The sequence below is a fragment of the Cimex lectularius genome, unplaced genomic scaffold (genome assembly GCF_000648675.2).
Source record: "Cimex lectularius strain Harlan isolate CLEC.00 unplaced genomic scaffold, Clec_2.1 scaffold288, whole genome shotgun sequence".
Classification (NCBI taxonomy): domain Eukaryota; kingdom Metazoa; phylum Arthropoda; class Insecta; order Hemiptera; family Cimicidae; genus Cimex; species Cimex lectularius.
The window spans coordinates 429173-452214 of record NW_019392933.1 but is presented as its reverse complement, the minus strand read 5'-3'; the positions used below and the strand labels follow the sequence as shown (position 1 = coordinate 452214).

The window sequence follows — 23042 nt, the reverse complement described above, 5'->3', positions numbered from 1 at the left end:
TTATACTTTTGAAATTATTTGTTTATCAAATTGTTTTAAAGTACTAAGTTTTAAAAAATGTTGTTGTTAAATGTAAAATCTTTTTAAATATAAACCAACATTAAAACTTAGTAGATTTATTATGTTTAGTATTCTGATTGACCAAATTACTTCTTTCAATTAATTATTCTTTCAAGGTCTTGCTTGAAAAGAAATATTAAAACTTAAGTAATACAAACATTTTTAATGGACTAACCTGAAAAACCAAAATTTGTGGAAATTGTACAGTATTAAGCAATTATGTTATACAGTGACAGAACACCCGATTTTCATTGCTGTTAATTAGCTGAAAATTACAGCGAATCTTTCTTTTCCCAATTGCGACAACGATGCATTACAAAAACCTTTTGTGTACATGAAATTAATAATTTTTTTAAACTTATTCTATTAGTTGTTAATTTTCAAACACATTCGCTACAGTATAGTTTTCATTTGTTCCCAAGAAAGGTAAATTGTGTCGAAAGTTAAGCTTTATTGGTTGGTCACTGTCTTTGGACAAGGATCACTTTAGTTTTTTAAACGGAAGGTTTGAGAAAGAAAAAGAGAAACAAGTATACAAAGAAGAAAAGTGGGTCTATGTTATAGAGTGAAAGTGAGTGTGTGAGAGAGAGAGAGAAAAAGTGTGAGAGAGAGGTTGGGAGGAAAGAAAAGAAAGAAAGAGAGATAGTACAATAATGGGAGTATGTGTAACGAGTAGAAAACAGTGATATAGAGTTACATAAGGGAAAACGGTTAAAATATATTGAAAGAAAGATATGGAGAAGAAAAAAATATAGTGAGAGGAAAGAAAAGTGTGCGTGTGTGTGTCTGAGAAAGAGAGAGAGAGAGAGAGAGAGAGAGAGAGAGAGAGAGAGAGAGAGAGAGAGAGATAGATAGATAGAGATAGAGATAGAGATAGAGATAGATAGATAGAGATAGAGAGAGAGAGAGAGAGAGAGAGATAGATAGATAGAGATAGAGATAGAGATAGAGATAGAGATAGAGATAGAGATAGAGATAGAGAGAGAGAGAGAGAGAGATATAGATAGATAGATAGATAGATAGATAGAGATAGAGATAGAGAGAGAGAGAGAGAGAGAGAGAGAGAGAATTAGAGAGGTAAAGAGAGAGAATGATAGATAGACATTAGTGGAAGGTAGAAAGCAATATATGGATAGGTAGATATAGAGAGTTAGAGAAAGAGAGAGTGAGAAAGAATGAAAAAGTGAGTGTATTTATGGTGAGTAACAAATGGAAAAATCAGAAAAAGAGATATAGATGTAGATAAAGGAAAAATGGTGAGATAAATATAAAGAAAGAAACGGAGACATACTGTTAGGGAGAGAAAAAGAAGAGAAGGAAGGATACTGAGAGGAAGGAAAAAAGTGTCTGTGGGTATGTATGTTTCAGAGAAAGAGAGAGAGAGAGACAGTGAAAATAGAAAAATAAAGAGAGCAAAGGAGAGAAGACATAGATAGAGAGAAAAAATAAAGATAGACAGATAGATAAATAGATTGATATTTAGATAGATATATATAGAGAGAGAATAAAGATAGATAGATAGAGAAAGAGTGAGAGAAAGAGAGTATGTGTACCAGTGAGCAATATATATGTTTTTCTGACAAACTATCAACGTTTTGTCATAATTTTAGGAAATATCTAAGGCCAATTTTTTTGTTTGTGCGCAAGTTACTTTAAATAATTCATCAAACCCCAACTTACAGTTTTATAAAGATTTTACAGTTGGTTTTTCAAACCTTTAACCACGGTCGAATGGGCTTCTTTTGGAATAGATTTATATGTCATCAATTGGAAGATGAAAGCGAAATTACCGGAACAGACATCAATAACAATTTTTCCACCCAGTTTGGTACAGCCGGAAGTGCGCGAATTGATTTCACACGAAAAATACCATCATAGGTTGAGTCATCTTTTCTTTTATTGGCTGGGAAAATTAACACGGTGATGATCGTTACATATGTTAATGAACTTATTATAATAAGTATATAAGGTAGATAAGTATATTTTTTATAAAGGCGTACCTGAAATTTAGGATAATATTATGAATAACATTTTTCAATAAACTGAAGAATATAATTAACGATAATTTATAAGTTCCGTATGTTGAAAATACAAATATTGTTTGTTTCTGGTTAATTGTTGGCAATGTTTTTACCGTAAATGTCAGTTATCTTTGAAACTTTTAAAAGTAAGCCAGATTTGTTACTTTTGATTATAAATTTATATTTGATGTCGCAGTGCATATTATGTACAAGTTTTTTTTAAGCCGCTCATTAACCATGGGATCTTTGACTCGTTTTGCCATTAATCCGGTTTACCCAACTTCGTCACCAATGACCTTCGCCTTTAGAACGTGTTTCGTCTCTTTTCGAACCCGGACTTTTTTCTCTTTTTCCTCTCCTTCTTCGGCGTGTTTAACGTCGATTCTATCGTTCTACATATTCAGCCCTGAGAAAAAGGGTTATTTCAACGAGCACCTGCCAAAATGTACAAAGAGCCTCCGCCTGTCATTTCTGCGTTGATAAGATGCTCAACTGGGGGTAACTCGCTATCTGTTAATAAACTTGTGCCTTTGTCCCTTGGGGCGAGCCTTGTTTTCTAACTCAAAACTACATCCTTTCACGGGGTTTTCGTCCTTTTGAGAGTGAAAGCCTTCCCTGATTAAAACCAATAGTTAAAAGGACTGTAGGCCATGCCCTTTTCAAACCGCAGAATAATGAGCTTTGATAATAAGTCGCTTTGTGCTTTCAAACATTTGACATTTGGAATCGTAGAAATCCAATTAAGTCAGACTTTATATACGTGGATAAGTGAAGGACAATCTTATTATGTGACTAAAACGTACAATTTTGTCAATGTTTTACTTTTACGTAAGGCATTTTTTGTAAAGTAGTGCTAGGAATTGAATCTTGCATTATTATTTTCTTATTTGTTTTAATAATAAAGACAATTTTATTTCTTTAATAATACAGATGAATGATAAATTCGTAACTATTTTTTTAAAAATATTAACGACTTATTTGGACACAATTGATAATTTAAGTAGTTCTGCAACAATCATTGTATCGAAAAAGCGGTACATACTCAAATAAGGCAGTTTCAACCTGTCAGCCGAATTGATTTCACTGGACTCACCTGCAAATCATAAACATGACATATTAATTTATGAAACAAAATTGAATTAAAAAAGGAATGTTAAACTTTGTTAATATAATTTTTAACAATTATTCAATAGAAAATCTTTACCCCTAATTACAGCTAAAGAAAAAACTTTTTTTTGTGGGTTGTTTCAATTGAAGGGGATGGTAACCTGTAGTTCGGTCAGTTCCGAACATTTTGGGCCACTTTTCTTGTTGTTGTTGTGAAAATATTAGTTATTTTTCTTTAGCAATTAGCAGTTGTAGTAGTAGTTGTTTTTGTTGTAAGAAACAGTATATGTTTCTTGTGAAGTATTTATGCTGAATTATTATTCTATGTTGTAACAAAATAGTCGTTTTTGATGTCGCAATAATAGTTGTTTTGTTTAGTAATTAGTAGTTGTAATGTTAGTTGTAGTTGTTATTGATGTTGTTTGTATTCTAACAAACGTAGTCGTAGTACCATGTTGTAGTAATATATTCGTTTTTGTTGTAGCAATAATATTTGCTTTTGAGCAATTGTTTTTAAAGGTAGTAGCAATTAGTAGTTGAAGTAGTAGTTGTTGGTTTTTTGTTATAATAACAGTTATTTTTAGTTGCACTAATAGTAGCTATTTTCATTTTATCAACAGCACTTGTTTTAGTAATGCTTTTTATTTTTTGTACTAATCGAAGAATTTTTTCTTGCTGTAGCGATATTAATATTTTTGCCTGAAATTTTTAGTAGCTCTTTGTTATAAGAGCAGTAGTTGTTGCAGAAATATTGGTCATTTTTTTAGTAGCATTAGTTGTTTATGTACTAGCATTTTTTATTTGTGGAACTAATTGAATTTGGTCCTTTCCGACTAAGGAACAAGTATTAGTAGCTTTTATATTATCTTGGATTTTTATTGTATATTTGTTTTTGAGCAATTCTTTGTAAAGATAACAGCAGTAGTTTTTCTTTTTTATGTCAATAGTAGTAGTTCATGCTGTATAAATTGTGTTTGTTTTTGATGTAGCAATAGTAGTAATTTTCTAAGGCAATTAGTTATTTGTAGTAGCAGCAGTTGTTTGTTTGTAACAACATAACACAGCAATTGTTCTTGTAATAGATTTGTAATTATGTTTGTTACACTAAGTAGTTATTCTTAGTTATACTAACGCAGTAGTTTTTTGTTTGTACCAATGGTAGTTTTTTTTAAGAAACTTATTATAATTGTAGCAATAGCAGTTTTATAACAACAATAGTTAATACTTTTATAGTAGTTGTTTTTGTTGCATAATTAGAAATAATGTTTATTGTACTAATAAAATTTGTTTCTAGTTTATTAGTAGCTGAAACAATAATAGTTGTTATGGCAATATTAGTCGTTTTTTCGTAGCAGTAGTAGATGTTATCATTGTAACAGTTGCAGTTTTTTATTATTCAGCTGTTTCTGAGTAGTTTTCTTCTGGTTGTGGCAATAACAATTTTTTGTTGTAACAGCAATGATTATTTTTGTTGCGGAAATTGTTTTTCGTTTTTCTTGTAACAATTATTTGTTGAGTAGTAGTTGTTGTTGTTGGCTATAGAAGCAATGATTGTTGTAACATTAGTACTTATAGCAATAGAAGTTTTTATTTATCAAAATAGTAGTAGTTTTAGTGGTAGTATGAATAAACTAACCCAATATTGAACGATTGATTTCTCATTTAACATGCGGAAGAAACAGTATCGTTGACAATTACGATTTTTCAAGAAAGAAGTCAAATAATTTACGTATTCAATTTTTTTTTTAATTTTACGATTTTATATAAAATAAATTAGAGATGCCGGGATAGATTTGCGTTCAGGCTATACAAATATGACACAATATATGTACACAAATTTCTAAACCGAATTAAATAAAATCAGAATTTAAAGTGTTTTAGCAAAAATATTTAATTAACACGTTTTGAAAGAAAATTCAAAATGACGAAAAATCTTTTAATGATAGATTAAAATTTAAATTAACAATGTATTATCTGGTTTTGCTCTTAATACATTATTACGATGGCGGGTTTATATTAAAATAAGTATGTTGCGATTAATATAACAATAAAAATAGACGTAATAAATAGGCTAATAATTGCTATATTTGCATATTTGCCCTATATATAGTTTGAAATGGACAACAAAATATGGGTGTCCGGTTTTTTGAATATAAACGACCAAACTCAAAATATTCGTCTGTTTGTATTAATAAAAATAATAATTAAATGGTTTTAAAATATTATAGATAAAGTATTATTAGAGAAATAAACAGATTTTTTATATATAAATTTTACCAAAGAGACCAAAAAGACTCTTTGGTCAAGGTTACGCAAAGTGAATTTAATTCGGTTTTAATTAATATTACTGCCATGTTGTGTAATGTGGGTTTTGAAAACTTTCCACAAAATCAAAAAGTTCGAAATTGTCCGGAAACAAGGAGTAATATGCTTTTCAAACCTACAGGCCCAAAGTTGGAATTAAGCTCAAGTTTGGTATAAGCCTTTGAAATCTGGGATTCTAATAACGAAGTGGAAATGGAAGCGAAAGCATTTTGTCCGACCGTTTCGAAAAGAAGGAAACGACCCTTTTCTCTTTTCTTTATCGACTCTATTTTCACCGTTATCGACAAGTAGGATTCATTCTTATGCTCGGATCGATCTTTAAGCACTTTGGCGTGGGTCGGTTATCTCCAGGAGGCTCACTTTTAAGCAATCGTTTATTCATGGAAAAACACTGGAGTGTGTCACCGAGGCATTTTCGATTTAGAAGACTTCGATGTCTGCCCATGTTCTTCTAAGTTGTTAAAATATGAGAATTTCTGTGTTAAAGTATATAAATTATTTTATTTTTAAAAAGAAACGTAGGAAATATAAAACAGAAAATTATCTTTCGTCCGTTCCTGTTATTTTAATCAGACTATCCTTCTGTTTAGTCTGTCAGATGGTTTTTAACTTCTCGCCATCTTCAGGAAGAGTCTGAATTATTCATCGCTCAGACCTTACGAGAAAATGTCGCAATATACTAATACTGTAAGTTTTACATAATGCAAAAAAATTTTTGTAGAAATTTTTTTTTCAATAATCAACTATAATCCAAATAATAAATTGTTTGTATTTACAGTGTTATTTTTTGGAATAATAACAAACCGTACGATACAATTAAATTGAACGAGAAAGAAAAGTAGATATCGTTGATAGAGATGTGGAAAAGTTTGGAATGCTGTTGTGACAGCTTTCCATTTCCTCTACTAAGCGGTCTAAAAACTCGAAGGTATTCTATTGGGAAATGATACTAAACACTCTGACCACTGTTCAATATTTTGCGACTGCGGAGAACTCCCTAAAATTGTCTATCAAATTTATCTGGTTTTTTTGTGGACAAATAGAATGGAGAAAGACATAGACAAGAAAAATTAGGAATTCGAATCCCTGACAAATTATATCGACTTGAGGGATGGCCACTGTTTTAATTCCCCGGCCGTATATTTGGCCAATTGCTCTTTTCCCCCCGCTGACCCATTTCTTGTCCTATTTATTTCCCTCCGAAGGCCAATGATCGGCCGAGTTATGTCCCAAATTTACAGTTTCGGTTGACTGATGACAATTAGAAACAAACCTAATTACCGTTAACTTTTAAATGTGCAAACAACAATTTATCGTATACGTTCGGATTTTATTTATCGTAAAAATATATCAATTCAACGTTTAATCATCAAAAATAATTTACTAATAAAACTTGTTGCTATCAATATTTAATTTTTTTCCTTGAATGGGCGTGTTTAAACTTTTTTCCTATGATTATTAAAATATTGTAAATATTTTCTAAATTCTTAGGAAATAGTAATACTTAAAATTTTTGAGTATTTAGCACATAGATTTATTTTTAAGTTTATGTTTTAACCGTAAAATTGAAATATAATGATTGTCGGTAGCGTTTAACCTTTAAACAGCACCATGCTGCTCGTTGCTTTTTGCAATTTTAATAGCCAAAAGTGCAATTTATACATATTAATATGCAAAAAAAATTCGTAACACTTTATTGTAACATATTGGAATCTCTATACCAAATTGATTTTTTATGTCTAGCTATTACAACCTACTTTATGTCTATCTTATTACAAATTGCAATGCTTAAACAACAATCTCTACAATGTGTAAACAGAAGAAAACATTTATATAATAAATTTCTAATGATTGCATAAACATTTTTTTTCCTGAAACGTAAATTTTACCTAAGTAGATTATATGTACGAAAAAAGGATAAATTTTGTTTTAAACTGCGTTTTTTTACAAATTCCCTTTTCCGATATTGCACAATAATTGATTTCTAAAACTAATGGACAAGGGACGTCAGATCTCAGGTCGTAGATTCCCCTTGTCGTCCGTAAATTTTCTGATGCATCCCTCACATCAAATTATTGGTCATTTACTCTTCTAAATATGAAAAACATAATGCCCCTAGAAGTTTTTAAAACATATATATATATTGGAAATAACAACTTGAATGCTATGATGAAAATTCATTTAGTATGACAAACGATAAAATATTGGAGTTATCATATGTAAGACATTTTCAGAGATCAATATAGTTAAATTTAAAACAAATTTTTTATTGATTGATAAAAAAGACAGAAAATAGTACAAATAACTAACAAATTATATCATAATTTTCAACTTAGATTTAAGTAATTCGAACCAGTTTGATATTCCAAAAATTAAATTGGTTAGATTAAAACAGAAGGATCCTTTTGATAAAACTCTTACGCGGATTGGACATTTAATAAATTGTGCGAATCTGTTGAAGCATAACGATAATCCCTAATAAACTGTATTAGGCTGCTATAAAAATTATAGGTTAAATTTATTTTAATAAATGTATCATTTTTAAACAGTTATATTTCAAATTTTATTTTGACTCTTATAATTGATAACTTTTAACATAAGAGATAAACACTTTATAGCTTACACGTATATTTTTTTAAACATAAAACTGTTTAATAAATAAAAAAAGTTGGATATGTATAAAATGTGAGTATTTGCACAGTAATGAATTATGAGGATTTATGGAAGAAGAACAGTTACTCATTGCTGATAATTTTCTGGAAATAATAGGGGATAATGGGGCTGAGAAAAAAAAGACTTCAATACCATAATCTCCAAAAAAGCATTATTTACATAATAATTTTTTAGTAACAAGGAGCAAGAACAATTGTCTAATATAATAGTTAGATGTGTAACAGTAAAAAATGAGTGTTTTGTAGTTTTAGCCAACAGAAATTTGAAAAAACAAAAACTAAACATCGATATAAAACATTATATTATTAAAAAAGAACTTTGTCATCTTGAAGTTGTTTTTATAGCAATCAATAGGAAATATGTGAAATTTTAAATTAGGTGGTGCAACAGTAAAAAAGATTTTCTTGGTTTGTAAATGAACTTTTAATCACGTCATTTTTATAGTTTTGTTTTTATATGCTAGTAGATTTTTGGTCCTTAATTTTCTTCAGGTCCCCACATCAAGGAAACATAAAGGTGAAAAGAAAATCACTTGGCAAAAGCAAAGAAAGAAGTATAACAGAAGGAAAATATAACAGATCGTATAAAATTAACAGAAAAAACCTACTAGGTACAATAGTGTTTTGTTTTATACGAAAAAATTTAACATGGCCATATAGTATCAAAAAATTTAAAAATAAAATAAGACGGAGGAAAACCTATTTACAAAGTTAAAATGTGAAAGGATGAAACGTGCCTATAAAAATGCTAAGAAAATTTTTTTTAAGCAATCGACCTAAAACAAAATAAAAAGAAAGATTCATTTTGACTGTTTCTAACTTTTTTCTCACGAACAACAACTGGGCAACAAAAATGATAATACATGACATTAAATAAACGTTGTTAATAATTTTTTTTTGTTATTAAAAAAAGTGATTCTTTTGAACGAATTTGGTTTCTTTTTCATGTAGCTCGGATTCAACCAATTGTTTTTCAAAATGTATATGCCGAAGCAGCCTTGCTTCTTCTTGAGCATAAAAAAGTTTTTATAATTCAAGTGCGTCCCTTGATTTTATAAATTGTATTTAAATAGCAATATTTCAATTAATATTTTGATTTTACTAAGTTTCTAACAACAAAGATGCAAGAAAAACTGTTTAGTGTGACAGTTGAAGTTGTAACGTTGTAAATTAGGAAACGTGAATATGACGACAATAAAAATGCTAAACAATTTTTTAAAACCAAAAACTCAATAAACCAAAATATGCATTTCGAGTGAATGGAACTTTTGTATTTGGACCGGCAAGAAGGTTCAATAATAATAATTGACAGTATCTATTTTGTAAATACCAATTCAAATAAAAACGGTTTAGTAGCAAACTTGAAAATGTGATTATTATGCCAATATAAATGCTTAAACATTGAAATCAGTATTTTTTTAGTAAGGCGAAATAAATTTAACGAAGAACTTTGAGAGTTTAGAACTTTTGTCTTGGGGGAGGAAAGATGGTATTAAAGAGGTGTTGTTTTGATTAAATCCCTTTTAATTTAAAGAATTACAAAAAAATCCGTTTCAAATCTCTTAATCCTTTTCCGTGTACCTGAAGGATCGGCTAAGTGTTGTCAGGTGTGATCGACTGTCCGACGAGGACTATCAGGACGATGAAGACAAGCAGGATGACGAGGATACAGCAGATTGCGACGGCCGCGACCATGTTCCCTGGATCCGACGTGATTGTTGAAATGTTGAAATTCTAGAATGTGAACCGATCACGGACGCTGTTTAACCGAAACTGCTGTCCGTTCAAATATATGAAATATTGATCCTTCGGTGCGCCTGCCCCATCTGATCTCCCTCTCCAGATTCGCCTTCCACTACCACGTGACCGAAACCACGCTCGCGTAGCTCCCCCTCCCGGAACCCACCTGTTAATACTCTCTCAACTTTGTTTCAAAATCCTAAAGACTTTTGAAAGCTGTTAGAAAAAGAAAGCTGAAACGTTTTACAGCACACACTAAACACTCTATTTTGTATTGTCGAATACAGTATGGTTTTAAACTCAAAAGAGCGGGCTTTTGACGGGTTTGATCTAATAAATTCACGGGTTACTGAGAAGCGCGAAAAACCTGTCAACCGTCATATAATCCTTCGGCGAACACTTATAAGGATTGATCTGCAAGAAGGGGAACACCAACCTTCTAACTTTTTCAGTAAAAATATTTTTTTACGAGGTTAAGCAACAGTAGAGGGTATATCAACCCTCTAGGTTCCGGTGTTTTTGAAAAAAAGCGCGTTTGTTGTAAGTATGTCGGGTTCGAATGCAGGGCCACTGTATTCGAACCCGGGACCTTTACCTTACAGTGATGAGCTCCGTGTCAACGCCTAAACCGTTGCGGCCTCCGACGCCACTCAGTACCAATATTTGCTGAGTCATTCAGAGCTTTGAGAAAAGTCAGCATTCAAGCAGTTGATCTCATATTAGGTCGGTGAGGTAATGTTAATTTTTAGTCCAAAGAACGACTGTCATTTTGTCCGTTAAATCGTTAGGACATGGAACCCGATAATAAATGTGTTTCAGTACCGTAATGATGTAAATCATTTGTCAGACGTAAAACATTTCATTTTATATGTAACAAGCATCGTCCCTTGAGCTGAGTGCTTTCTTTGTCGTGGATGAAGTTTTTAATGATGTGGAAGTTCAAGCAGCCTTCTTTTTGTTCCTCCAACCAGACGACATCTTCTTTTAGGTCAGCCAAGTATCCTACTGGAGAAGGGTACTCGCAGATACTATACACACTGTAACTACGACCTCTTTACCCGTCCAGATTAATCCATTCACCTTTGTTGGTCGAACACGTCGCTAATATTGGCCACCAGTTCATAAACTACTGAAGAATTAGTGTATTAAAATACATTTTCATAAAAGCAGCAAGAGTTTACCGTCCTTAAATCACATATCTTTCCTATAGTCAACCACGTAAGATACTTTGATTTGTACTTTGACAAAAACCTAATCCGGAACCAACGTAATAGGTCACCAATTTTCAAATTTAGAATTGAACTGTAAGATCAGTGAGAATAACATAAAAATCGTCTAAAAAATAGTTGACTATTTTCGAACTATCAAATCTCGCTTATCCGTTATCCAGTAAACCAGAGTTTATGAGAATGATCTTAACCGGCCATGAAACATTCAACACGGCGCCTAAACATGAAATATTTGAATAAAGATAACGGAGGTAAAAACACTACAAGCAACAATATTTTTCGAAAATTGTGTGGTGATTAGTGACCGTTAGTCTATGATTATTCGGAAATCGTGAGATGCGGTCTGGTGTGATGTAGTTTTCAGAAAAACATTTTTGTTATCGTACCAACGTTCGATCTTTATTGAGATCATCTTCAGGGCCTGGGATTTACAAGCATTGTTTAAATTTAACAAATGCATGTAGGATGTGGAAAAAATGAATTTATGCAAAAATAATATTTTTTTATTCGATCAAAGTATTTCTACTCACCCAAAGTGTTTGTTTTCAGTATAATTGTGCCATTCTTGCGTGTCGTGTTGAGAGTATCAGTGAGATATTACTGTTTTAAGTTTATATGCGTTGGATTTTGAAGAGGTGGGGAAGGAAGTCGGGATAGAAAGACATTTTTGTATAAGGAGTCGGCTTCTTTGAGGTGAATAGAGCCGACGATGGGAAAAAACGTTGGTAATGGTTCGGCCAAATTATCCTGTCAGGATTATACAGACGGGGATAATTAGGAAAAGGAAAGCTAAATTATTGAAAAATTAGACTATGTAAAAATGTTTGAAGTAAGGAATGTGATGAATGTTTATATGTTATATGTTTTGTGTGATGTGATGATATATGTATGTTATCGATATCGAATTTGATTAATGATATTAGCGTAACTGCGACTAAGTTTGCATGTGTCTGTTCTGTAATTGATGTTGCGTTTACCTCTGTTGATGTAAACCATTTCTAAAAAGTTACGTTTATGTTTGTTTTGTTCTGTGTGTAATATTTTTGAATTGTTGAAGTTGAAATTGTGTTTGTGTTCAAAATAGTGTATAGAGAGTGCTGTAGGATTTTGCTTGGTTTATTTGCAATCATAGATATGTTGTATACTCTCTTATCCAGATATTGGAATGTAAGTTACCGGACAATTTAAACAATTGATTTTGTAGATTACATCAGATTTATTTGTTTTTGTGGGTTTTTTTTATAACTTTCCTTTAAGGAATGCTAATTTATGGCCTTATGTTAATCATATCAAGTTATAATTATGGATAATTTTATTTAAGAAAAAGCATTCTCTTATTTTTACGTCTATTATATTATGATTTTGTTGCGTTAAATGTATTTAATTAAGGGTTCAATTGTATCAGATCTGTGGGAGTCACATAGGAGATTGGACACTGTGATGGGAAGAGGTATAATCAGCGATCTGTAAAATGTTTCTCTGCCTGAGGCGGTAAGAGGGCACTCAAGAAGGACGTGGTTGGCATTTGCCACTACTAAGTTGTTGCAGGAGCAGTAAGGGGAATTAAGGATTTTGATTTTATAAAGGTGGACAGGTAGACTATTGTGGTCTATTCGGAGACGGATTATGAAAGTAAGGGATTGTCGGGGATAATTCATAGAACGGAACCACGAGAAGGGAGGGATATGGGTTTGAATTGATTTGTAAACCTTGGCATTACTTGTGGAGCTAAACTACCTTTGCCAAGATCTCAAGTAATGCCTATACAAATGAGATCTAATATCTCCAACCGAAATGAAAAACTGCAAAGGACCAGATATGGCTGCTTCTTTAGCCACTCTAACGGCTTCATCGTTGTAAACATTGTCGTTATGTCCTTTTACCCAGATTATATGAATGTTAGTGTTGGAGGTTTTCAACTGACATATTAAATTGAACATCTGTTGAGGATGAAGTGATTGGCTTTAAGGATACTGTGAAGGGAATGGACCACACTTTGCCTGTCAGAGAATATAGTTAAGTCGGAAGGGTTCAGAGTCTGAGCATATTTTAAGGCTTCCGAGATTGCTAACGCTTCAGCAGTACAAATAGAGGCGACCCACTCAGTTTAATTTGTACGGCAAAATTATTGCAGGGATCAAAAGATTTATTTGTGTGGGATCTTTAATTTTGGAAAAAAGTGTGTGAATTGTTTTATAGTTTTTGAAAGCTATTTTAAAGTTATCGGACTAGAGAAATGTGTTTAATTTATGTGATAGGCCGTGAATGAATGGCATGGAAATGTATGTTGGTTTGTCTGTATTTGATAGATTTGATGTAGTATTATCAGTAATAGTGGATGGTGTTAGTGTTGAGTTGTAGTTGTTGATTGTTCTGTTGATTATGTGTTTAGGGTAGTGATTGTTTATGGACGATCTGTTTGTATATCTTACGTTCTTGTGGTGAAATGATTCATGGCTTAGGGTAATAATTCTGTGAAGTAACCTTTTGGCCGTGATTATTATTGTATGAAGAGGATGGTGAGATGTAAAGTTGAGGTAGCGATCTGTGTTTCTTGGTTATTTTATTACGAGTGTATCTAAAAATGGTATTGTTTTGTTGTTTTCGATTTCATGTATAAATTGTAGGCATGGGTGAAAGCTATTAAATGTATCTAATGGTTGAATTTGATCTGTGGGAACTGCTGTCAATATATCATGTACGTATTTAGTGACGAAGGGTAATGAGAAAGGAAGTAGTGGTATAACTGTCACACCAGACCGCATCTCACGATCTCCAGATAATCAGAAGAAAAAATGTTTAGCATAACCTAATATAAAATACACAAAATAGCAATTAAAAGGTTTATAAATAACATAATATACAAAATTAAAGTTATAATAAAGTTATAAAATCAGTATTACAAATCAATATGCTTGAAGGGAATTAATAAAAAGAAATATAATAATTCTAGGTGAATTAACTGGACAAATACGAACCACGAACATCGTAAGCCAAGATACCACAAAGCTGATTGTAACAAAAAAGCAAATGGGAAACTTTTCCCGCAAATAAATGTATCCGCGATTTGTGAAAATTTTAACAAAGAAACAACCGTCACGTTGTATTATCACATTTTAGCTAAATCATAAATAATTTAAAGCATCCAAAAAAATATTCTGATTAATGTGCGTTAAGTTTAATGTTTTAGATTTTGACAAAAGATATTCTAACAATTTGTTGATTCAAGCCCAAACGGATAAAAATAAATATTAAATGATATCTACATAGATGTACGTAGCATTGATTCAACATGGATTAAATGACTTTTTATATAAAAGTAGTTATTAGCAACAACATTATTTTGATATTTTGTACATTAGACGAATTTCCTTCAGTCTAATGAAGTGTAATTACTACACTAATTAAGACAGAACAGAAAAATTATATATCTATTACTTTTTCAGATAAGAAAATTGTTGCGTACTGTTTTTCTTCTGTGGTTAGAAATGTGTGCCCTTTTCAGAAAAAGTATAATAAAGTAAAAATTGATCAATTATGTAATTCCTAATTGATTTTACGATATTCTGTGTGCGCGTGGTGCGTAAAACTTTGGAACTTCATTACACTAATGAAGGGATGAATTATCGCTGCAACGTCTAATTATTCAAGCCGGCAATCAGTCATCCTTTATCGCGATTGAATACTGCTGAAGGTTTCAAGTGTCTGCGAGTATCCTCGTTTACAAAAAAAATCACGCGATATGATATAGTCATTATTAAAAATTTTAAATTTATACTTTCTTGATGTTTGGGTGAACGAATGGTTAATTCGAACCTTGTTTTAGTTGATATGGGACCAACCGATTTGGCGTTTTCACGGAAGTCGATTTGTAACCGCATTAGCCTAATTGGGCGATGAATTATCATTGCCACGTCTAACTTTAGGCAGACAACCAACGGTTCTACTTCAAATCTCATGTATAATGGAGAGCTGGTTTCCTGAACGAAACGATTATTCTAGGTGTGACTCAGCAGAAATCGATATCAATTATTAACAATATCTTGCAGTCCGCTGTGCAAAAGGGAAGGAGTCGCTGCCTTTTGAATTTTGAATTAGGACTTACAATTAGTTATTCACCCGGGTTGTTTTTATTTATTAACTTTCAGGCTTTCTCCATCCCGTTCCATTAAGAAGATTATAACACACCGGGTTTATAGTTTACACACTGGCGCCAGGTTTAGTCGAGTTTAGACGACCTGTCTTGACATAAAGTCACTCGTCAAGTTGCCGTTAAACTAGACTGGCAGACAACTAGATTACCAATTAGTATTTGGCTTTGAGGTCTCCCGGGAAAAGCTGGGATGAGCCAAATTTGACACGACGGCATCACTCATCCTTTTTTTCTGTCTGAACTACTGCTAACTTCTTTCTCTCTGAGTACCTCTATCTAGCCATCTGTTTCTTTCTATTTATTTCAGATTCGCTTTCTAACTTGCCCACTCGACACGCAAACTCTCTCTTTATCGTTCTCTCTTTCTCTCTCTCTCTCTCTCTCTCTCTCTCTCTCTCTCTCTCTCTCTCTCTCTCTACTTCTTTCTTACAATCTATCCATTTCTCTAGCTCGTGAAATTTATCTGTTTATACATCTTATTAAATATGTAATTATTTATGAAGTATGAATGAATTTATAAGATATATTCGATTCATCAATTTGTTATTAATATAAGGATCTTTCATGTTTAACGGGTACAGACTTATTATTTTATTTCATTTTATTTTTTATAATCATCATATTAATCCCACAACGTTATAAATACACGCTCCCACAACGTTATAATCTATATTTTTATCTATCCCTCTCCTCTCTCTCCCTTCCCCCTCTCCCTCCCATCTTTTTCTCTCTCTCTCCTATCTTTTTTTCTATCTATTTCTATTTCTATCAACCTCTCTCCTCTATCTCTCTCTTTCTCTCTCCATGTATCTATATATCCATCTATCTTAATCATTCATTATAATTCTTTCAGCCTGTTTCTTTCTTTCCCTTTTTCTTTCTCTCTTTCTATTCCTCTCCCTCCCTCTCTCTTTCTTTCTCTCCTATCTTTTTTCTCTCTCTCGTTTCTCACTCTTTTCTTTCTCTTTCCTCTCTCTCTTTCTCATCATCATCATCTATTTGTTGCATCTCATTTCGTCTAGTTACACCTTAATAATAAATCAAAACTTTAATGTCATTTAATGTCATTATAATATTATAGGATAAACAGAGTGGAACCCAAATCTGAAAGACCATGATATTTTGGACTAAAACTTTTCCAGAACCACGTAAATGATTAAGAAAGAGTCTAAGACATACTTACGAGCTTATCAATGCAAAATATTCTTAACAAAACAATATAAACATTAAAAAATATATATAAATAAATGAACTTATTCGAAATAGTTTGGCGTGTTTGGTCCTCTTGGTCTGCCAATACTTGCCGGTTTCGTCTGTCTGATCTATATTTCATCATTACACCTTTTGATATTGATATTTTTATTTATATTTATACATTTAATACAAATATATATTTATATCAATATCACGTTTATCTCTCTAATGTCGTGTATTGAAGTTAGATTTTGGTTGTTATTTTATTTTCTTTATAATTTTTTCAATATAATTTTGGGCATCGATAGTTAAACATACCTCAATCGTTTACCTGTACCTGTCTCATGTAATCAATAAATTAAAGCCTTACAAAGTAATTAGCAAAAATTTAAGATTGATTTCCAGTAAGTTTTTCATTCGGTAAAGAGAAATCCGTCACCTTCGTCCCAATCACCCTTGGCTTAATAGTTTCACCTTACCAATCTTTTCAGCTTATCAAGGAAATTCAATACAACTTTGTACGATTAGTTAAAAGTTGTGTGCTGATATGGTCTCGAACTTTTTGATCAACTCCGGCCGAGAAAAACCAGCGAACATGTCTATTAATTTGTTAAGTACTGTGGGGAACATTTTCTTTATCAACTATCTCGCTAAGCAATCTACTGATATGTATGGGTAAGGAAATAAATCATTTTGATGTAACCGTCTAAATGTTGGACGGTCTGAACTGTTACGCTAAACCGTAAAGGATGCTTACTTATATTAAAATCAAATACAGATTAATTTTTGTTAAAATAAAAAATAACGTGTTTGGTTGTTAAATAATGAAAATTTTTACAAGAATTATGACAATAAAAAACACGTAAACACAGTCTTAATACCTAACGTAGAAGTCGTTTGCTTGATAAGCCTTTCCGTAACTTGAATAAATCAATTTAAAACACCCTGTGTTAGAGGGGAAAATACAACATAAACTCAAGACTACAGCCATTTCAATCCCGACGACATTAATTCACTGAAACTGTCCTACAGTTTGAAATATTAACTTTTATAAATGTATCATCTGTATATAGAAAAATTTATTAATGACAATCTACCGATATTTAACAAAGTAGGTTATAAATCTACAATTCTACAGGATTTTGTTAGTTTATTTTCTTTCAGAATACTCACAGAGCTTTGTAAGAAGCGCAAGATAAGAATAAATTAAAAGAGCATTTTTTCAAAGGGTTCGGAATAAAGTAAGTCATTGTTTAAGAGATTAAAGTCTGCCCGGTATATTCATTTGGTGCTCTGGTGTGACGATGGTCGTGGGCGAGGGGATTTGTAATTTCCTGTTTAAGACCCCGGCTAAAGGGGCAGAACCCTTTTCCCTGTTTAGAACTCTTAAAAGCATCTCAAATATCTTCTAATATTCCAAATAACATGTCTATCGAATATATAAAAACATTCATTTATTATTTGGCGTGGCAAATATTATAACTAAATGTAATTTGATTTGATATCGAGGGTTGATTTGTCTTTTATGTTTACCACTAAATACAAAATCAAGAAATGTTTAAAATCTGTTTTTACAATTATAACTCTTAAATTTAACTGCTGATTAATTAAATGTAACATGTTCAAATGGTTTGTACAGTTGTAGTTAATTCCAATATTTTTTTCTGTTCCTAGAGAACGATACAAAACAGGTTTACTTTTCCTAGAGTGATGCTGTTTTGTTTGCTAAACTACAAAAAGAATGAAAATATCTGTTCTAAACTGGCAAACAGAGCTATAACACAATATTTATATTTACATATATTTTATTTGATTGGATGTCAAAATGTTATAATTATATTTCACTTTTCATAAGAATTTTATAGGTTTGTATTATCTTTAAAAAATCTTGTTAGATAAGAACGTGAATTATCAATATAAATTACTTTTAAATTTTCTCATGAAAATAACCCCAGAAGTACAGTATAACATTACCTATTTACCATTTGCACAAAATAACTGGCACTATCCTTTTAAAAAGTATTTGCACAAAATGTTGTATAGTACAGAAAAACAATCGATGTCAGAATTTATTTAAAAAAATAAACTACAAAAAGTGAAATAATAGTTAATAGGGAAATATATTTTTAGAAATATTATAGGAACAAATCAGGCGCTACGGTTATACTAACCGCACGACACTACAGTCGTGAAGGTAATGTGTTGGGGAGCGCCGTACTTTTTGATTTTTTTCTGTAATTAGTTACCATAGTTACCATCCGTTATATTGTTAACTAAACTATGGTATAGTTTTTGCATAACAGTAAAGGTGATTAGAAGATACTTTTCTTTTTAATAAACTCAAAAAATAAAGGTGAGTTATCAACTATTTAGTCATTTGGCTGTAGTTTATTTATTTATTTTTTTTAAACCGTAAATCAAGATAGGTTTTAGTCTGGTGGAATAAATCAGGCTCTGCTTATCAAGGGATAATTTGGACTTGTTGTCCATTTGACGTTTAGTTAGTCGGTAGCGCCAATGTATGAGAGTTCCAAGTCAATCTCTTGCTTCGATAAAGGTTATTGTCAAAACGTTATAATTAAATTTTACTTTCATTACATGTTTTTGTATTATATTTAAAAAAACTCTTGTTAGATAAGAACGTGAGTTATAAATATAATAATTTTTAAAAATATAAGTATTTTTAAATTATCTCATGAAATGGCCACAGACCGATTTCAAAATATAGCAGTATCTATTTACCATTTGAACAAAATATTGTATTGAGAAAAACAATCTAAGTCAGAATTTAGTAACCCCTCCCCCCCAAAAAAAAACCACATGAAATAATAATTAATTAGGAAATATGATTTTAAAAATATTATATATACAAATATTATATAAACAGTAAATCAACATAGGTTTTCGTCTGGTGGAATAAATCAGCCTCTGGTTATCAAGGGATAATTTGGACTTGTTGTCCATTAGACGTTTAGTTAGTCGGTAGCGCCAATGTATGAGAGTTCCAAGTCAGTCTCTTGCTTCAATAAACGTTATTATCAAAACGTTATAATGAAGTTCATTAAAGTTCGTGGTCGGATTGACCGAATAACGTTTTTCAATTAATTAATCTATATATAAGGATCACTAATTTCGTGGTCCGCTTGACCAATTAATATATTACAATTAATTAAGAGTTTTAGTTGAGATAAAAAAGTCAATGGCACGAGCGGGATTGGAACCCACGATCTTCGGCTTGATACGCCGCTGCCCTACCACTTGACCTATCGTGACCTCGATCCACTAGGACAACAACTTTCCATCTCAACCGCACCTTTTTTATTTAATTTTCCCTCCTTTTTGCCAAAAGGTGCGGTTGAGATGGGAAGTTGGTGTCCGAGTGGATCGGGGTCACTATAGCTCAAGTGGTAGAGCAGCTGCGTATCAAGCCGAAGATCGTGGGTTCGAATCCCGCTCGTGCCATTGACTTTTTTATCTCAACTAAAAACCTTAATTAATTGTAATATATATAAGGTATTGGTTGAGATAAAGTTATAATGAAGTTTCACGTTCATTATAATTTTATGTTTTCGTATTATATTTAAAAAAGACTTTTATTAAATAAGAACGTGAATTATAACTATAATAATTGTTAAAAATATAATTATTTTTAAATTATTTCATGAAAATGACCACAGACCGATTTCAAAATATAATAGTATCTATTTACCATTTGAACTAAATGTTGTATTGTTGAGAAAAACAATCGAAGTCAAAATTTAGTAACAAAAAAAACAAGCCATGAATTAATAATTAATAACGAAATATGATTTTAAAAATATTATAGGAACAAATCAGGCGCTACGGTTATACTAACCGCACGACACTACAGTCGTGAAGGTAATGTGTTGGGGAGCGCCGTACTTTTTGATTTTTTTGATGGTAATTAGTTACCATCCGTTATATTGTTAACTAAACTATGGTATAGTTTTTGCATAACAGTAAAAGTGATTAGAGATTGTGAGGTGATTTTCTTTTTAATTAACCCAAAAAATATACATGAGTTATCAATTGTTTAGTCATTTGGCTGTAGTTTATTTTATTTTATTTTTTTTAACAGTAAGTCAACATAGGTTTTAGTCTGGTGGTATAAAACAGCCTCTGGTATCAAGGGATAATTTGGACTTGTCCATTAGACGTTTAGTTAGTCGGTAGCGCCAATGTATGAGGATTCCAAATCAGTCTCTTGCCTAAATAAAGCTCAAGATAAAAGAAAAAAATTTCTTAAATTCTTGGAATCAATAAGGTACGCTAGAACTTGTAGAAGTCGTAATTTGAATGCACTTATTTAATTTTACATCTAACAAACCCATTTAAAATAAATAAAAAATACTACACAAATTAATATTTCTGTTAATTTGCGATTCCTGACTATTTACTCAGTCTGTGTATTATTCATATTTTGTCATCAATCAATAATGTTGTTAACTGAATCTCTTTATTGTTTAAATCCTTATTAGTATAGACATAATTTTCAATATTGACGCTAATATCTCACCAACCTAAATATTTTCGAGACTAGTGATACTTTCAAACTATAGTTATCAAAAGAATCAATCAGTGAATAAAGAATGTTTTTATTATAATTATTACATTTAATGTCAAGGGAACGAAGCGTTTTGAAGGAAGGATACAAAATTCCAATCCGATCCTGTCTGAGAATGCCGAGATGTGTATGACCAAAGAAAGGAAGGGTGGTTTAGGCTTGATTAACTGCCGTTAGGTAGTTGGCAATCGGCTGGTAAGGGGGACCGGTATTAGCATGTTTTAATCACGTAAGACAGGTATTAGAGCTTTGTGGGCGCTTTCGAACTAACTTAGGTCTTAGAATATCCACTAAACTGAAACCAAAACAGATCCCTTTGTACTAACTACTCTTTTCATTAGGAGTATCATCAAAGGTTTTTATACGTTCGCTTTTTTATTGTGTTATCTCTAACTTAGAGACATCAAGACATATCTGTTTTGATTGAGTGATTTCACAGAAGAATTTATTTTCAAGAATTTATTTTTTTTAAAGAAAAAATTCAATTTTCTTTAAGCTTTATGAACCAATTTTATTTACCAATTTATTTAGTTTTGAGCGTTATATTACCCCAAGTCGTACATATTGCACATTTTACAGGCACATTTTTTATAAAAGTAATCTTGTGTAAAACGTTACCTCACAATATTTTACTTTTATCTAGCCGTTTAACTACATTATTTAAATGAAATGTATAAATGAAATGTTAAATGTCATAAAAAAATTACTCACCTGATGAGGCCCGTAGACAGATCGACAGTAGACAAAATATGAGTGACAAGGCCAGTGTTGGGGCGTGCCGGGTTCCACGAGCCATACTGTGTCCTGCAAGTGAAAAACAATTGCTAAAACTAAAATTTTTTAAAATTCAATTATTATCAGTTTTTAAATAAATTTTTACGATTTTAAAATTCAACAAATGCTGAACAGTGGTGTTTATTTTAAGGAATTTTATGACTTACTTACAATTATTTATCCAATTTTGTACACATTAGATTTTTATAAGGTTGCTAATATACGAAGACAATAAGTAAAAATGTAGATAAGAAAAACATCTAAACATTCATTACCTGTTAAAAACCTATCAGAGATGAAAACAGTTAGAAAGAATACACTCCCTTTGTCGAGCTTTATAAGAATTTATTTATTAAGAATAATCATCAAGACTTTACAACGCTAATTAATTAATTCAAAGTTGAAAAATGTAATTATTGAGACCATACAGTATCAAGACCATACATTCAAAATGTATATCCAATTATCTATTATATTAAAATATTGTGTGGTATAATCAAATAAAATATTAACCAGATGAATTTCCTTTGAAAAGAAAAATGATATATCAATGCACCCTTACGCATTCCCAAATTTAAATAGAAAATAATTTACACTCTATTTTTTGTGCTGTAAAAATGATGTTTTTTCCAATAATATTCAACGTAAAAGTAAGTTAATGAGTATATTAAATATGATTTTCCATTGCTTGCACAAGCATTTAGGGTGATAACGTTGTTTACACGCATGTGTATAGATGAAACAAAGCAATAATAAAAAAATAAGAAATAAATTTTGAAAAAGACTGACATAATAAAAGAAATACATACCTACATATTATAGAAAAGAGAAAAAGATTGGCAAAGAAAAAGATGCCGAAGGAACAAAAATCTTTTTCCTACAGCGTATTATCGACTAAAATTTTCGACTAAACCCAATTTTCAAAAAGAAAAGTAAAAATGATTGGAAAAATGTATCCTACCTGCGATTAAACGTTTAAAAATAATGATCAGTCCAGATTGTCTATGCGGCATTGGTTTCAAATATGGATGAATTATCTATTTGTATGTACCACCTTTGAAAACGATAAGCTGTTTGTATTAGAAGACAAATTATCGATGAAATTGTTAGATAGCCTATATCACAAGGCGTCTGAACCTCAAAAGACTAACGAGTATTTTTAAAGATTGTTGATTCAATAGA

At 31.3% G+C, this 23042-nt stretch overlaps 1 protein-coding gene across 4 annotated transcripts in view; it reads right to left on the bottom strand.

Annotated features, from left to right (window-relative positions):
• Positions 1-23042, bottom strand: part of LOC106673247 (cubilin) — a 106814-nt gene that overhangs the window by 19090 nt on the left and 64682 nt on the right. For 2 of the 4 annotated variants that reach the window (XM_024229384.1, XM_024229385.1), the window contains exons 4-5: positions 21798-21890; positions 3124-3174 (exon numbers count right to left, since the gene is read on the bottom strand). In XM_024229384.1, the coding sequence (XP_024085152.1) occupies positions 3124-3174; positions 21798-21882 (136 nt within the window). In that variant the 5' untranslated portion in view covers positions 21883-21890. The remainder of the gene's footprint in view (positions 1-3123; positions 3175-21797; positions 21891-23042) is intronic. The other 2 variants (XM_024229386.1, XM_014405290.2) reach the window with 1 other exon arrangement.